Source organism: Engraulis encrasicolus, chromosome 5 (genome assembly GCF_034702125.1).
Source record: "Engraulis encrasicolus isolate BLACKSEA-1 chromosome 5, IST_EnEncr_1.0, whole genome shotgun sequence".
Classification (NCBI taxonomy): Eukaryota; Metazoa; Chordata; class Actinopteri; order Clupeiformes; family Engraulidae; genus Engraulis; species Engraulis encrasicolus.
Window position 1 is genome coordinate 48,113,722 of NC_085861.1, and position 17,500 is coordinate 48,131,221.

General features: G+C 45.0%; 1 protein-coding gene across 1 annotated transcript in view; it reads left to right on the forward strand.

Annotated features, from left to right (window-relative positions):
- me1 (malic enzyme 1, NADP(+)-dependent, cytosolic) overlaps positions 1-17,500 on the forward strand; it is a 216,585-nt gene that overhangs the window by 76,836 nt on the left and 122,249 nt on the right. The window contains exon 3 of the mRNA XM_063199610.1: positions 10,622-10,771. Coding sequence (XP_063055680.1) covers positions 10,622-10,771 — 150 coding nt within the window. The remainder of the gene's footprint in view (positions 1-10,621; positions 10,772-17,500) is intronic.

Here is a 17,500-nt window from a genome sequence, read left to right on the forward strand (position 1 = left end):
TGGAGAAGAGAGCTATCTGTTCTACAATTCACATGAGAAACAATACAGATTTCAACCTCTAGGCTGATCAAAGAGAAACACTTGTCAATGTGGTCAGGGTTAAAATCACTGTGAGAAACACTGCACTGGAGTACAGGAGAGAATGATTGTGTGCTGGACACAGCTAGTTACAATGCTAAATATTACCTAATAGTATACCTAACTTTCCTTTAGTAGGCCTATTACGTATTAAAATATCTCTACTCTACTTCTCCAAAATATGCTTGAGCAGGATTAAGCATTTTAGTTCTATTCATAAGTAGAGATGCACCGGATCCTGATTTTTAGGATCCTGCCGGATACCGGATCCACTGCTTAAGATCCTGCCGGATCCGGAACCGGATACCGGATCCTACGAAAGGGTTGAAACACATAGCCTACTCACACACGTGGGCCCTTTTTATCACGGTGGCTCAAACTATTTTGACTTAAAAGCCTCGGCTACCGGATCCTGGATCCTGGATCCTGGAACCGGATCCGGATAGTCTGAAAAACCCCTATTATCCTGCCGGATCCGGAACCGGATCTTGGATCCTGTACATCTCTATTCATAAGTCTTTCCTCACTCCCAAGCAGCCCTGTAGAGCTTTGTTGCCATACAAGCCATTCAAAAACCACAATTATATAAAAGCGACCAATGCTGAGTCCCGTTCCCATGGCCTCTCTGATGTCACTAGCATTCCATCTCTTGTAGCGCCTGCGCAGTCTGCAAGAGCTTCTTTCAGCTTCAGAGGCCGGGGTCCAGTTTATTAAATCCAAGCTGTCATGTCCAGCATGTCATTCTTTTCTCTTGTCTTTTTTGGCCCTTTGTTGTGTTTACATTACAGTCTGTGTTTTTGCTTTCAGTGCTGTTTTTTTTGTTTTTTTTTTGCTATTTAATAAAGCAACAGTCTCTTGGAGAGTAGTGATCCGTACTGAAAATATGTGCTTTCTTTTTTTTTCTATTCTTCCCAATCTTTTTTGTGTGCTGCCCTGACTGAGATGTTTTGTTCCGGTACCGGAGTCTTAAAAAGGAACCAGGCATGCGGCCAACACTCCGCAGTGCAAATATTTGTTTTGGGAACACTGCAGATAGTTCAAGCCATTCAAAAAAAAGAAAAGAGCCCTCGCTCACTCTTTTTGTTGTCATGGTGCTGATAGAATCCCACCTGCGTGAATGCATGTGAGGTAGATAGATACGAGCCTTTGTGAGGAGGGCAGATAGATTTTTGTTTGTTTTTCCTATCTCGCATCAGACAGACATCGGACAGGGACAGGAAACAAACACTATCGTCTTTGATAAATGACCACCAGTGCGACGGGAATACAACAACTTTGACAAACTGCAGACAGACTGTCAGACAGACAGTGTCTGTAGATAAGCTATTGACTTGTCTTAGGGTCTGGTTTCTTCAAGCCTGCCGAGTACTGTGTGTGTGTGTGTGTGTGTGTGTGTGTGTGTGTGTGTGTGTGTGTGTGTGTGTGTGTGTGTGTGTGTGTGTGTGTGTGTGTGTATTTGTGTGTATTTGTGTGTGTGTGTGTAGCCTAATAGTCAGCAGTGGATAAAGGGAGGCAGCTCATCTTTTGAAGATGAAACCATGTGTTGACATATTTCCAATAGCTGCGTGTGGTGTTCCTCAAGGCATGTTTGTACAGTAATGGAGTATTTGTAAACTGTTGCTGAGGACACTGACTCACTGAGAGGGACAGAGTGGCATAGGAAAACATCAGAGGCATACCATACACAACCAAATGATGACATGGGGAAGAGGGATGGAGTGAGAGTGAGACTTTTTGAGAGAAAGAGTGAGGAAAAAGGTGAAAGAGAACACAAGTGAACCATCAGTCAAAAGAAAGTCAGAGCTGCAAAATGCATAGTTACATGACAATCTGATGATGGAAGTTGACAAGTAGAAAGACGAGAGAGAGAGAGAGAGAGAGAGAGAGAGAGAGAGAGAGAGAGAGAGAGAGAGAGAGAGAGAGAGAGAGAGCGACAGAGAGAGAGAGAGAGAGCGACAGAGAGAGAGAGAGAGAGAGAGACATAGCAAAGGAACAGGAAGGAAAAGAGAAAAGGAAGAGTGGAAGGGAATATCACACCATTGCTGTCAGCCACCAGCATAACAGGAATAGCTCTTTTTCTTTGTGTGTGTGTGTGTGTGTGTGTGTGTGTGTGTGTGTGTGTGTGTGTGTGTGTGTGTGTGTGTGTGTGTGTGTGTGTGTGTGTGTGTGTGTGTGTGTGTGTGTGTGTGTGTGTGCGTGTGTGTGTGCGTGCATGCGTGCGTGCGTGCGTGCGCAAGAGGGTTGTTAGTGGGGGGAAATGGTCTGTTCCCCCTACACAGTTTCACACGCTTGTTAACACAGTCCAAATCCGTCATGTAAAAATGACATCCTGCGAGTGTATATGAGTGTGTGTGTGTGTGTGTGTGTGTGCCAGGCCACCTGCCCTCTGCCAAGAATGGCAACCTCTAAAGCTTACCCAGCAGAGCTCTCTATGGGCAGCTGGCCACCGAGTGCCAACAACGGCACGATACATAGACCACTACAGCCTCTTTTATGGCTTTCTCTATACGCTCAATGCGACCATTTGACTGCCAAACAAACATGGCCGCTTCCACCGTGGCCACCTCAGAAAAAGAGCTCTCTATCGGGCGGACATTTTAGCTCATTAACTGAAATTGGATCCTGGAACCTCTAAAGTTGTTGGTTCTGTGTGCGTAAGTGACAGCTTAGAAACACAGTGGGTGCCTCACTGGATGGCTGTTCGCAGCTCGTACGTTCCAACAGGGTTTCACAGTCTTGCGGGCAGGGATCCCCTTTAAGTGGGTGTCTTTGCCATGCAATCCTGGTGGGGAACACCTCATAGCAAGCCCTTATGTGGCATTTCCATACTGTGTTTTTACAATGAATACAGTACTTTTCATACGATGGATCTCCTGTGTACCTCTAAACGAGACCATGTAGAAGGTTCTCAGAAGTCCATTAAATAGAAATGAGAGACCCAGAGGCCCTGAGCTTTGCGACTGAGGTAAGCGCCATGTTTCCAATGTTATAACTCTAGCAGACTGGAACCGAAAGCCCAGTTCTGAGATAACCCCTGAGTTGCGGCTTAAAAAGCGCCATTCAGACATGTGCTGTCGGCTGTACCTCACTAGGCCCATCATCTGTTGGTTGTAACTCATTGTAGCCCTATCTTGTACAAATGGCACTTGGTGGCTTTGTGAAGACTGAAGGCCTGTTATGTCTTTGGATCTGTCTTTTTGTAATTCTTCCTGTATGGGTGGGCTTTGACCGCCCTTCAAGATCATAAAGTCAGGAGCGACTGAGCCAATTGCAATCAAAGGTTATAGAGGTAATCATGATACTGCAGTATTAAAATAAGACTATTAAGTCTCTGCTCTGCACAGACACAAAACAATGGGTAACACTTTACTTGACGCCGGCGTCATATGTATGACATACTGTAACAATGTCATAAGATTGTCGTTATGCAGTCATGCATGTGTCATAAACATTATGTCAATGTCATAAACATTGTATGACTTTGTCTTTAAGTGAAATTCGGTTATGACAAAGACAGGCCTAACAATGTCAACTTTTCATGGCCATACAATGTTTATGACATTGGCATTATGTTTATGACTCGTTCATGACACTATTATGACACTGTTATGACACTGTTATGTCATACCTATGTCGCCAGCGTCAAGTAAAGTGTAACCAAACAATGTAACTTCATATTTCATCAAAGTGGGCTTAGACTGGAAATTAATTATTAAATAAATAGTTGAGCAAACTTTGTAAAATCCCTTGCTTCTTGCTGTTAAGAAAGTGCATAGAGTAAAACCATCATCACTATCATATGTTCATTCTACTGGGACAGTATGTTATCATTAAAACCATTATTACTTTTTATGGCGGCGCACAGAGACGCTGAGCCCCGGAGTGTGATCTGCTCCAAGCACAATTTCTTTGCCTTTTTTTGACAACAACAATAAAAAACTCTTGAACTTAATGTTTATTTAGTTGCGCACTACATGTGTACTACATTTTTAGCTTGTTCTCGCAGTTATATAGGGAATGGATGGTAGCATTGTTGTCAGGTCAGATTTGTGTGTGGCTACATTCAAGACTTGTGGGTTAACATCATGGGAGGTAGCTTTTTATTTGGAAAGACCGTAAACACCTTTTATCAAATCACATCACCCCAAATGGCAGTGACAGAGTATATGTGTGTGTAGGCTTGCATGGGGGTGGTTGGGTGCTGTTTTTCATTATCTAAACAAGTGGGCCATTATACTGGAGTGTAGATGGAAAGTTTTCACTGTCATGAATGAAAGGTGACGTGGCTCTTGTTAATTCGGGACGCATGTTAACTCTCCTGCCCTTGACTGTTCGGCTGCAACAAGGCGCTTGTGTCCGGGATCTCTGAGAGCTTTTCTTTGTGTGTGTGTGTGTGTGTGTGTGTGTGTGTGTGTGTATGTGTGTGCGTGCGTGTGTGTGTGTGTGTGCGCGCGTGCACACATGTTTGTGTATGTGCATACGTGTGTGCATTCGTATGTGCTGTATATTTTTCCAAGCATTTGAAACGTAAGCACCTGAAACCCAACCCAGCAATTAACATGTGATTTGTCGGCGTCGCCGCCTACTCAATGACAAATAAGACCTCTGGATAGGATTCTCTCCTCTCCTCTCCTCTCCTCTCCTCTCCTCTCCTCTCCTCTGTTCTCTCATTCTCAGTGTCTGTCAGTGTCCCTCTATTGACCTGATCATTGGTGGCCTGCTGCTGTCCAGTGCTGTGTGACTGTCTGACATGGGAAAAAAGCTGCACTGGGAGTGTTTGCTTAGGTCAAAGGAAGGGCTGGGCAAAATGATTGTTTTAAAAAGGATTGAAAAGGGGATTCATTTTTTTTGCTACATACATTTGTTTTGGATAACATTTCGACTTGTTTCTATCTGTAATTTGATTCAATTACTGTTTCCACTAGCATTCAAACGGCAATTTAGAACTTTGTTGACCTGAACTTTGACTGCTGCCAATTTACTGCATGAAAAGCCTGGTGTGGCACTCTATGTCCAATAGATGTGGAAAATATACAGTATGCTACCTCTGTAGTTATGGCAGGATATTGTAGGTGGCAGGAAGGCATCCAGCCTGTCCAAATTGAATAAATGCATGTGATGCTGCATCGGACAGTGCCTTCATTTCCCCCCAATTTTCAAGGAAGTGTGTAAATGTGTCCTTCAGCACGTTAAGAAAACAACATTCATTCCTGCCCTGATGCCTTGCTTATTGTGTGTGGCTTGTTGGGTGTAGGTTAGGCCTGGGAAATGGTGGGGACATTTCAATGGCAAATTGTCCGCGTATGCGGTTTTTGCATTATGTTTGTGAAAAAGTGGTGGGGACAAGCTAGGTTAATCTCAAAGGTGGTATGGACATGTCCGCACCATCCATACCTAAAATTACGCCCGGCTTGTTATACAGTAAAGGTAGCAAGGCAGCAAGTCGCTAGGTTCCCATTTTAGACGCATCCTCGTGGCCGGCAGTGGAGCCTGGGAGTCCAGCCCTGTCCAGTCTAGTGTTTACACAGCGCGCCTCATCCCTCCAGATAAAGACGGACAGCTCCTGTTGGCTATGCCAGCACTGGAATGTGGCCCATATGGCTCAGCTGGTCCCTCTGATGGCTCATGGAGCACCCAGCCCAGTCCAGGCCCAGCCCAGCCCACCTTAGCCTTGCCCAGCCCAGCCCAGCCCACCTTAGCCTTGCCCAGCCCAGCCCAGCCCAGCCCAGCCCAGCCCAGGCCCAGCCCAGCCCACCTTAGCCTTGCCCAGCCCAGCCCAGCCCACCTTAGCCTTGCCCAGCCCAGCCCAGCCCAGCCCAGCCCAGCCCAGCCCAGCCCACCCTAGCCTTGCCCAGCCCAGCCCAGCCCAGCCCAGCCCAGCCCAATCCAGGCCCAGCACAGTGCAACTTAACTTCTCTCCTCGGCTCCCACTCTCATTCTGAGGGACATCCCTGAGTCAGAGAGTGAAAAAAAATATTCCTTTTCAATATAGCAGCTGATCATATGCCATGGTTACACATATACTGTATATGTGAATAAAAAATGATATTTTGTATCGGTTTACATTTTTTTTCCTGTTTACACAGCATGGTGGATAAGAACACCATTCTGACAGGTGCATTATGGAAAACGGTTTCAGGGGAGCTGTAAGTCTGATTATGTGTGAACAAAATTTCCAAATCGATGTGTTTATAAAACTCTCCATGTATGTATAAACAGGGCCTGTGTCTCATATGGCACACTTGTGCATTTGGGACAGTGGCGTTTCCCAATGTCCAGTGTTCTAACCTTGCTAGGACATGAAACGCCCAGTAATTGGATACTCTTTGGTGAACTCTGCCAAGTATCCAATTACTGGGTGTTTCACGTTCTAACAAGGCTAGAACATTGGACATTGGGAAACAGCCACTATGTTTCAGTGCGTAGGGTGCTCATGCTGAAAATTCAATGAACTGAAAGTCCAAACTTTCCCTCGACACTATGCACTAAATACCTCAGTGCACTGTGTGCACTATGCACTAAGGGCATGGTTACACTAGTCACTTGAAGTGACTCAGATCCGATTTTTTGCTCCAATGTCCGATACATGCGACCCATATGTAAACAGCCACAGAGCGCATGAATTCTGATCTCCTCAGATCATATCCAGGCCCTTTCCAAATGTGGATTTTAATCAGATACAAATCGGATGTATGTGAATGTGGTATTTCTGAATGTGCGGATATATCTGATCATTGTGACCCAGGAGTCATCAGGACAATTTATCGCACCTGTTAACAGAGGGTGGAGGCGTTATGACGTCATCTGTAGCGGAGCTAGAAGACGCAGCAAAGACGTGGCAGCATGGAACAAGATTGTGTTACTTGGCACCAGGGTGCAATTTGTAAAAAAATAAAATAATGAGTGATATATATATATATATATATATATATATATATATATATATATATATATATATATATACTGTATATATATATTTAAACATGAAAAAATAAGGGACCCATCGTGGTTCACCCTGTCTTTTCGCATAGCATGCACGCGTCTTCAAGGCGCTTCCCCGAGTTTAAATGGTGGCTCAACCCTGTGGAAGTCCCTATGGACGGTACAGTAGTTGAGTTGGTTACTGACTTCTAGAGGTAGGCTACATGTTTCCTGCCTGGCGTGTGCTTCTGCAACTTAGTGGGTAATGAGCGTTATATGGTTTGCACTACAGCTTTCTGACTAGTTTGGCGGCGAGCTGAAAATAGTGCAATGTTTTTGCCTTGACGCATAGTTCAAACTCGGCCAGGGCAATAGCAGTGAAGGTCTTAAATAAAACAAAGTTATACTTAATGCGTGCGTGCGAAATCCGTGCGTGATAGGGATGGGGTGGGGGTGAGGTTAGTTGAGGTGCAGACAAAGTTGAGAGGGGTGCAACGAAATAATACCCGTTTAAAAAAAAAAAAATTGTCGGCAGAGAATGGGGATGCACAGCCGTGGGGCGCGCAGACAAAGGAAGGGAGAAAAACATCCAGCAAATGTCCAAAGTTATCTAGCCTACAAAATTTGTGTCGGCTTCAAGCATTGATTGAAACGCGTAAAGAGTTCAGATTGGTTGAAGTATGCACGCGTGAGAGCTCCAATAGGTGCTCCCATTCCCTCGATGGCTAGAAAAGCAAAAATATATTTGTGGAGGTCTCGAACGTAATTTCACCCATTTATATCTCCATAGTAACCACATAGGCCCTATAATACCACACAATAGCGTATGCATATCAATTAATCATGAACAAAACTCATTTCCCATCACGGCACAACCAAACCTTTGTAGGCTGTCTGTGGTGCACTGACACAAGTGCGCCATTTGAGACACAGAAAGGGTCTGTTTTCATGCCGACCAGAATGGTGCTGGTGTCCGTCCCCACACCAGTTACGCTCTAAACTAAAGAGCTTACCTGCAAACCTCTCGTGTTCAAACCAGGCTCTGAACTTTCCCGCACGTGACTGTGTGTTACCCGGATGAACCTGCTGATGCCCATGTTGTCGTCACCTTTCGCTGAGAAAAAAAAAAGTATTTTTTAGTTTGCATGTGAACCAACTTTATGGTTCTCAAAAGCTCAGACTTATGGCATGAACACGCTCGCTGGTTCGAGATTAGGTGCGGGAATGGGAGCGAGCACCTGCGCGGTTCTCAGTCAGCCCGAACGTGCCTTTAGAGGGACGGACATTCTGGGTTCAGAAAAAAAAAGTTCTCTCCAAATCAATAAACCAGCTGATGTTAATTACCACAACCATTCAGCTAGAGTAGATGTGCCAATTAGTGAAAACATCTGTGTAAGCAGCACAGGCAGAAAGAATATCTGGCCCCTGTGCCAGAATTACTCTTACTCCCACACTCAATCTCAGTTACAGTTGCTTTCTCACACACCATCAGTTTGACACTCATGCTCTCTCTCTCTCTCTCTCTCTCTCTCTCTCTCTCTCTCTCTCTCTCTCTCACTCACTCACTCACTCACTCACTCACTCACTCGCACGCACGCACGCACGCACGCACGCACGCACGCACGCACGCACACACACACACACACACACACACACACACACACTTGGTAGACATGGGAATTGAGCAAAATAACAAGCTGTGAAAGCAGACCATATCAGCTAGATCTGTACGGTACATTGACAGATTTCATTATTGTATTCTGTCTCTGGTGCTTATACAGTATGCGACGCGTACGTGTTTAGATTTGTGAATGTTAGAACAATTGCACTCAATCAGCACCAAAGAAAGTAGATTGGAGAAGAATGATTACTGGCTGGAAAATGCAGTGGCCACAGTGTAGTATGAAGGTGTAGCCTGGGGACACGGTGCACATGGGCAGTGGGTGCGACGACATAAATAAATAAAAAATGTGACTGCCATGTCACTTTGGATGTCCGGAATTTGAATTGCATTGTGGATGCGAGTGGCTGCTGCTAGTTCCGGCTCCATTCGAAAGAGGGTATCCGGTTGTCAATAGGCTCAGACGACTTTGATTTTGTCGACCGATGTAGACATAGCACGTGAGCGAGAACTTGTTGTCACGATGTGGGTGGTATTAAATACAGTGCATTTAAAGTCGGCCACAAATATGCACAAGACGATGAGCTCGCACCAGTTTGATCTACTAACATACCACGTGTGAGGTGTGGGGGGACAGGTGGAGAGGAGGAGCTGAAGTGGGGAGCAGTGCAAACTTGTGTAGGGGTGTGAGACAAGACTCATATACTAACGTGAGTGAGTTGTTGACCAACCAGTTCATGGGAGCGTGACCTTGGAGGCGGTCTGCAGACCCTTGTTGACGAGCATCGACAGGGATAAGCAACTGCAGGGGTTGCAAGATCTTACTGCAGTCGCATTCATCCCGCGATAGTTTGACACCATGTGACATGTCACCTCATCACCACGCAACATGACTGAAATTTGTAAGTTTGACAGGAAATCTAACCATCATGCAGCATTTTCATCCAGAGTGCATGCGCATGCAGGCGTCAATGACTAATAGAACGAGCTTAGTGTTCAGTCAATGTTCAACTTTACCTTGCCCGCAGTAATGACAGTAGAATAAGAAAGAAAACTCCCGGGGTCGGCCATGCCATCCTTCACTCTTATGATGTCAGTGAGCTGTCTTCTCTCTACTGTTTTTGGTCGGCACACAGTAGACAAGCTGATGAGCGTCATAGGGCTCGTGTTCAATTTCACTCATGTTCCTCATTTGTTTTGTTCCTTTCTCTCCCTCGCATTTTCTTCTATTTTTCATCACTGCATCTTCCATTCCCTAACATTCATTCACAGTGTTGGGAGTAACTAGTTGCAAAAGTAATTAATTACTGTAATGCATTACTTTTTGATGTAACTAAGTAATGTAAGGGATTACAGGGGGGGAGCTGTAATATATACTAGTTACAAATGCTAGTAACCGTTACAATATGCATTACTTTAACTTGATTTTAATGGTGTTCAGTGTGGTGGGTCAGAAAGAAGGTATTGCTGAACCTGCTACTTTTTAGTCTGCATGCTGCCGAAACACCTCCTGGATGGGAGGTGAAAGAGTCATGACTCATGAGCTTGATTTACACTGCAAATTGCAAAAACCTTGATAATTTATTTTGGCAAAAGTAACTAAAGTAATGCGAAAGTAGTGTAATGCCTTACATTTTTAATATGGTAATATTGTAGTGCAAGGGATTATTTTGAAAAGACAGTAACATGTAATCAGTAATGCATTACAGTTTTTGAGTAACGTGCCCAACAGTGTTCATTCATTATCAACTCTTGTTTTTCTTGTTTGTTTCCCTTCCCCCATTCATGTTCAAGTTCCAGTTCAAGAGTTCAAGTTTATTCACAATGTCAACAAAGTTGATAGGAATTTGTTGTGGCATATCCCCGACAGCAGATCAAATCAAATACAAATAATGGACAAGACACACACAGCTGCAAAGCGCATACAATAAAATAAATTCATACTTTTTCCTCTTTCCACCTGTCATCCTAACCCTGGCAGCTCTCTCCCCCTCTGCACAGGTACGTGTTTCTGATGGGGCTGCAGGATCGTAATGAGAAGCTCTTCTACCGGGTCCTGACGTCGGACATCGAGCGCTTCATGCCCATCGTCTACACCCCCACTGTGGGCCTGGCCTGCCAGATGTATGGCCTCACCTTCCGCAGACCCAGGTCAGACTCAAAACCTTGCATTCTTTATGTTGTCTCTCTTGTTCTTTTCTTTTTTCTTTCCTTTTCTTTTCTTTTCTTTTCTTTTCTTTTCTATTCTGTTCTTTCCTCTCCTCTCCTCTCCTCTCCTCTCCTCTCCTCTCCTCTCCTCTCCTCTCCTCTCCTCGGTTTTGTTCTGTTTGATCCCTTGTCTTCCATTCTGTTTTCATCTTGTCTCTTCTATAATTTTCTCTTCTCTTCTCTTCTCTTCTCTTCTCTTCTCTTCTCTTCTCTTCTCTTCTCTTCTCTTCTCTTCTCTTCTCTTCTCTTCTCTTCTCTTCTCTTCTCTTCTCTTCTCTTCTCTTCTCTTCTCTTCTGTAACCTCTGTGCCTACCCCCTAATCACATACTCAGATACCTCAGCCTGTGTTTGGTCTGGCCTTGACTTGTATCCCCAGGTTATTTAGCACGTGTGTCATCACATAATTGAGCTGCAAGATAATGAAAACCTAACTCCTGGAGTATGTCAAATCACGTGTGTGTGTGTGTGTGTGTGTGTGTGTGTGTGTGTGTGTGTGTGTGTGTGTGTGTGTGTGTGTGTGTGTGTGTGTGTGTGTGTGTGTGTGTGTGTGTGTGTGTGTGTGTGTGTGTGTGTGTGTGTGTGTGTTTGCGCGCGCGTTTTTGTGTGTGTATGTGCATGTGCATAAGTGAGTGTGTAAGTCATATGCACTGTTTGTGATAACTCTCTGCCAAGCCTGATTGAGAGGGAGGGGAGTGGACCATCTGTCAGACTGAGTGAGCAAGGTTGGAACTCTTTTGCCAGCGTAAACACGACCAGCTCCCACAGAACATGCCTTCAGGGAGGCAGAGACGGATTCAGAGGCAGACGCAAGGGCAGAGGCAGAGGAGGAGTCATGCGGGTTGAGGCAGAAGGAGAGAGGCTTAAGACTGGTGCCTGGATAGAAGCGGAGTATGAGGGGGGGGTCATCCCTATGTTTCCCAGGCCCGGGTCCTATGTTCCCCGCAACCTTCAAAAAAGGGATCTAGGTTCCCCGCTGCTTCCAAGTAGACTGCTGCCGCATGGATTATTGTTGCAGTTTTGTTAAGTTTGGGGATAGTTTTGGTCAGGACAGAAATGTACAACTTAAGTTTAGGGATGTTTTTTTGGAAGGGTTAGGTACAATGCTGGAAACATAGAACCCTTTTCTGGAAAAAGGGCCCTAAGTTCCGGTTCCCATACAAAGACCAGGGAACATGGGACCCGGGGAATATAGGACCCGTGGAACATAGGTACGCTCCCGTATGAGGCATGAGGGCATCTGGCAGAGACTGGTGCCTGCACAGAGGTACAGTAGAGGCCTTAGTAGAGGCATGAGGCAGGCCTAACCTGTGTTTGTGACTGGTGCCTGAAAGGAGAAATATGTAGAGGCCAAAGAAAGGGTAGGTACAAGAGGCAGCGACAACGGCTTGACAAAGGCAGAATGAGAGTATTCTGTATGCAATAATGCCAAACTTGAGCTTGTGACTGGTGCCTGAAGGGTGGCAGAGGGCAGAGGCAGAGAAAGGCTAAACCTTGGCTGGGTGGCGACTTGAGCCAGGTGGGAAGTCTTGAGGTACTGTGTGAGGCAGAGGCTCGCGGGAGGCTGAACCTGCTCCTGTGACTGATGCCTGGAGGCAGGGGCTTGAACGTTCGGCGTGAGGGTGAAAATTGGGCACATCCCAGGAAAAGGTGCAGGACAAAGGCTGACCAAAAGTTTGGTTTGATGAGTCCACATACTTAAAATCCTTTTTTCTTAGTTTTTTATTTATTTGAAGGATTCGGCAGGATTCAATGGTAGAAATGTAAACACAGGATTTTAAGTGTGTAGACTCCTCACTCCACACGTTCAGTCAGCCTTTCTCCTGCCCTATTTTCACCCTGAACTGGAGACAGAGGCTTAGCTGCTGGGAGGTCTGTATATACCGGTACTGCGGAGGACCAACCACCCCATCCATACAGATATAAGAACATACAGTAGCCTATACATCTTCCTCCATGTGGGCCCCCCACACACATGGGGCCCTGGTGACCCACTTTATCCCCTCTATTACGATGCTCCTGCCTGAAGAGAGCCAGGAGCAGGAGCAGAGGTACAGCCATGAGTTAGTGTGTGCTCGCTCAGCAGGAGAGTATTTACCACAGGTGCTGTGTGCTCTGCTCTGCATCTCCAGACACTCTTAATCTCACCAGGGTCAGGCTGATTTAGCGGGAGCAGCCGTCCTCCCTCGGGATGTTTACTCTTCTCTTCTCTTCTCTTCTCTTCTCTTCTCTTCTCTTCTCTTCTCTTCTCTTCTCTTCTCTTCTCTTCTCTTCTCTTCTCTTCTCTTCTCTTCTCTCATCATTATCTTATTGGAGTTTGGAATACTTTAGTTGCTGCATGCATTCACTCTCCATCTGAGACACATTTCTGTCTTCTTCTGCCTTCAACTCAATTCAATTCAATTAATTTAGATTCAATTCAATTCAATTCAATTCAATTCAATTCAATTCAATTCAATTCAATTCAATTCAATTCAATTCAATTTAATTCAGATCAAATCAATGGAAGTAAACTCAATTCAATTACATTTCTTTGTTTTTTTTCCCTTTCTTTGTTTTTTGTCTTTCTCAAGTCTTTTTTCCTTTGAGTAATCTCTCTTTCATTCTCAATTTTCTACACTTTTTGTTTACCTCACACTCTGACATCCTGACAGTTCTTTCTTCCCTTGTTTCCCCTTCATTTCATTTCTTTTTTGGCTTTAAGTGATCGCTTTCCTTTCAGAGGTGTTGGAGTGTGCTGCATACTTGTCATCACGCATATCAAGTCTCTTTGCCATCACTCTTTCTCATTTGTCATCCTGTCTTCCACTGCCCCTTCTCTCTTTCTTTCTGTCTCTTCACTTTTTCCTCCAGTTTCCCCTCATTTCTTCTCTTTCATCGTACCCCTCTCTACCGCTGGTCTTACTCCATAAGTTCTCTCTCTTAGTTTTCTCTCCTTGTGAATGCTTCTGATGTTTTTCTTGGGCACCTGATGTGTTCCGAGACTTGGCCTCTTCACCATAATGATAAAAAAACTCAATTAAGTTAAGATGTGTGATGTGTGCACCACACTCAGTCATTGGGAGATCTGTCTGCGCCTATTGAGATGAGCTGACATCAGTCCACTGTTGGCTGTTCATTTGTGCGCACGCACGCATGCACGCATGCACGCATGCACGCATGCACGCATGCACGCATGCACACATGCACGCACACGCGCGCACACACACACACACACACACACACACACACACACACACACACACACACACACACACACACACACACACACACACACACACACACACACAGAGACAGACACACACACACACACACACACGCAATTTGGTCCCCACAAAGGACCCCTTTTCTGTACAAATCTTATTTGCAACCTTTGTGTCCCACATGGATAGAGAAAGAATGCTTACACACAAACACAAAAAATACACAAACACACAAATAAAAGGCCCACACACACACCACACATACAGACCCATAGTGATTCTTTGCCTGCTCTGGGCATGTAGTCTGCAGGCTCTGAAGAGTCCAGATCTTCAGACAGCCAAAATCTCCAAACACTCGCTCCAGAGTCCGTCTGCCGTTTGTCAAAGTCATACGTATGGCTGTCACACTGCACGGTGGTCATCGATCAAAGGATTTCTTGTGTTTATTTTCTGTCCCTTCTGTGTCTGAGGGGAGATGAAAAGAACAAATGAAAAAAAAACCCATCTCTCTTTGCTTGCTCTGGTCTTTACTCCTTCACACACACTCTCACACACACAGGTGGGTTTCCACCGGGGCCATGCCAAGAACAGCCAAGGGTTCCTCCGACTGGCGAGAGCGCTCAGCCCCGTTCCCAAAGCAAATCTTTGCTCTGGAGAGCGGCGTGTTTGGCAATGTGCCTGGTTGACCCAGCCGGAAAACAACCCTCTTGTCCCCATTAACGGAGAAATATGTGGAAAATGTTTCCAGAATGTTCTCACCCCTGTGACAGATCCTCCCAATAAGAGTAACTTCATATCCCATCGTGCCACCATTCCCAGAATGCATTGGCGCTGCCAAGATCTGCACTGAGATTGGTGAAGAGATGGTAGAAGTTGTCTGGAGGAGGGTGTCCTAAGGCTTTTAGTGATGATGCTTGTAGTAAGTAATCAAGAGGGACAGACATTACTTGCACGGTTTATATAACAGGGCGAGTTAAAGCATTACCTTAATGGGGAGTTAATTTTCTGTGAATATCCCTGATGTTTTTAATTTATACATATAATTGGTTTAATATGTCTATAATTGTATAAGTCTGTCCTTTGTGTGACGTGTGTCTGTGCACGTTCTTGAGGGAGCATGTGTTTGTTTCAGTGTTCTGTGTATGTCTCTGTCTGTGCTTTCCTTATTGTGCACGTGCGTGTCCAATCCTGTGTGTGCATCCGTGTTATGTGTTTCAGCAGGACCACCCTGGTTGGTATGATGTCCTAGATTACCGTGCTAATCGTGACTCTCCGGGTATAAAGGGCTTCAGTGTGAAAAAGGCCACCAACCAGTCTCACCCTGCCACCCCCCCCCCCCCCCTCCTGCACCCTGCCCCCGCAAAATCTCAACACCCCCGTTATTTCATCCCTCGTATTTACCCCCAAACCTACCTGCTTGTGGCCCAGTCGCCTGTAATCTGCCCTCGCAAAATCTCAACACCTCCATTATATTAGCCCGACCCTAGGGGTCAGAGTTCGCGGCTCATTACGTTCCATTAAGTGCTAAAGCTCAGGCCTCTTGACTAATCTTTAAGTGTGGATAATAACAGTCAACCAGGGTTCGTGATATTGAGAACAGAGTGCATTCATGGAGTCACACTTGTCTAGCAGTTCATCTGTGAACGTGGTTATGGGCTTATAGGCTCACTGGGTTGAGTTGTGTGGACTCCAATTAAGTCAACACATGTTTGAGTTTGAGCAGTGGTGAAAAGGTACCGCTGCTGCTGCTGCTGCTGCTGCTGCTGCTGCTGCTGCTTCCGTTGGACTTCCGGATTTGATTTGAGAGGGTAAAAAAAAACATGTACTATTATGGGCGCATTCCAATATGCAGACTTGTGTCGTCCACTTGTACTTATGGTCTCGTTCCAGGAAGTAATACATCGTGATGACATCACAACATCACTGACAACAGCATTGTATTTCAATATCTCGCAAAAGCTCAATTGTAAAGTCATTTTCTCATTTGCAAACTGGATGGTGAATGAAGAATAGTCCCCCCAAAAATGTTGAGGCTAAGCTGACAGCTGGGAAACTTTATTGTTTTCTCCATGAAGTTGGGGCCAGGAGGCGGAGGAGAGGGCACAAGCACAAGTGGAGGACGCAAGTATGCATATTGGAATGCACCCTATGTCTAAGAGAGAGCCTTGATGGCGAGCACTTAAAGAGCTACTATTCAGGCTGGGAGTCTCTGGTTGCCAGCCCCTGGAAGTCATCCATCTTCCTAATAAGGACAGATTGCTGTCATTAAGTTGAGACATAACATGCCTTGGAGTCTCGGGGAGGTGAAAGGTCACCGTCTGTCATTGGCAACTCATCATGTGTCAGCAACGCACACACTGCAAAAACATACACACGTGTGCACACATGCACGCACACATGCACGTATGCAGGGTGAATGTTACGTAGACACAGACGCACAAAAGCACAGAGGCACTATGCACGCATGCGCGTGCACACACACACACACACACACAGTTGTCCACTGACTGTTGTTGATGTTAGCATGACTGTGGTAAGACTCTCCACACAAACAAACGTGAAAAGACACGTGGGAAGAAAAAAGTATTGCTTTACCTGTTTCAAAGTTTCATAGTTGACTACTACGGGGGAGGTTGTGTTCTTAGTTCCCTTAGTTTGTTGGTCTGTCTGTCTGTCTGTCTGTCTGCCTGTCTGTCTGTCTGCCTGCCTGTCTGTCTGTCTGCCTGTCTGTCTGTCTGTCTGTCTGTCTGTCTGTCTGTCTGTCTGTCTGTCTGTTTATTTGTCTAAAAGCGACAAGAGTCAAAAAATGTTATGAATGTTTTTTTTTTTCTTGACAATCCTGGGACTTTTTTCATTTCAAGTCAAGTCAAGTCAGCTTTTATTGTCAATTTCTTCACATGCACTGGTCATACAAAGAATTTGAAATTACGTTTCTTACTTCCCCTGCAGACATACTGTAGACATAGACTTTAGGTGTGGACATAGACAATTAGACATAGACAATTAGACATAGACAGCAGGGCTTGACACTAACTTTTTCACTTTCCTGCCATGTGGCCAGTGGTTTTCCTGAGTCACTAGCCATCCAGCTATTCTACTAGCCACAAATCTGTAATTATTTTTTTTCTTTATCATGACGCTGTTCATCTAACATCAGAAGATGAGGTGTTAAAGCAATCAGATGAGTGCATAACTTTCTACATGGAAATAAATCAAACAAATAGAAACTGAGTAACTGAGCTTTTTCTTCAACTTAAAAAGAAACAATTGATACACAAGGCGTAAAATGCAGAATATATGCTATTCTGATATGTCATACCATTGAATAAGCTACCTGACAAATTGGCTAGTGGCACTGTAATTGTTACTAGCCACAGCCAAGTTTTACCAGCATTTGGCCAGTTGGCAGGTGCCAATGTCAAGCCCTGATAGATAGTAAGCATACATTACACCTAGAGTACCTATACAACAC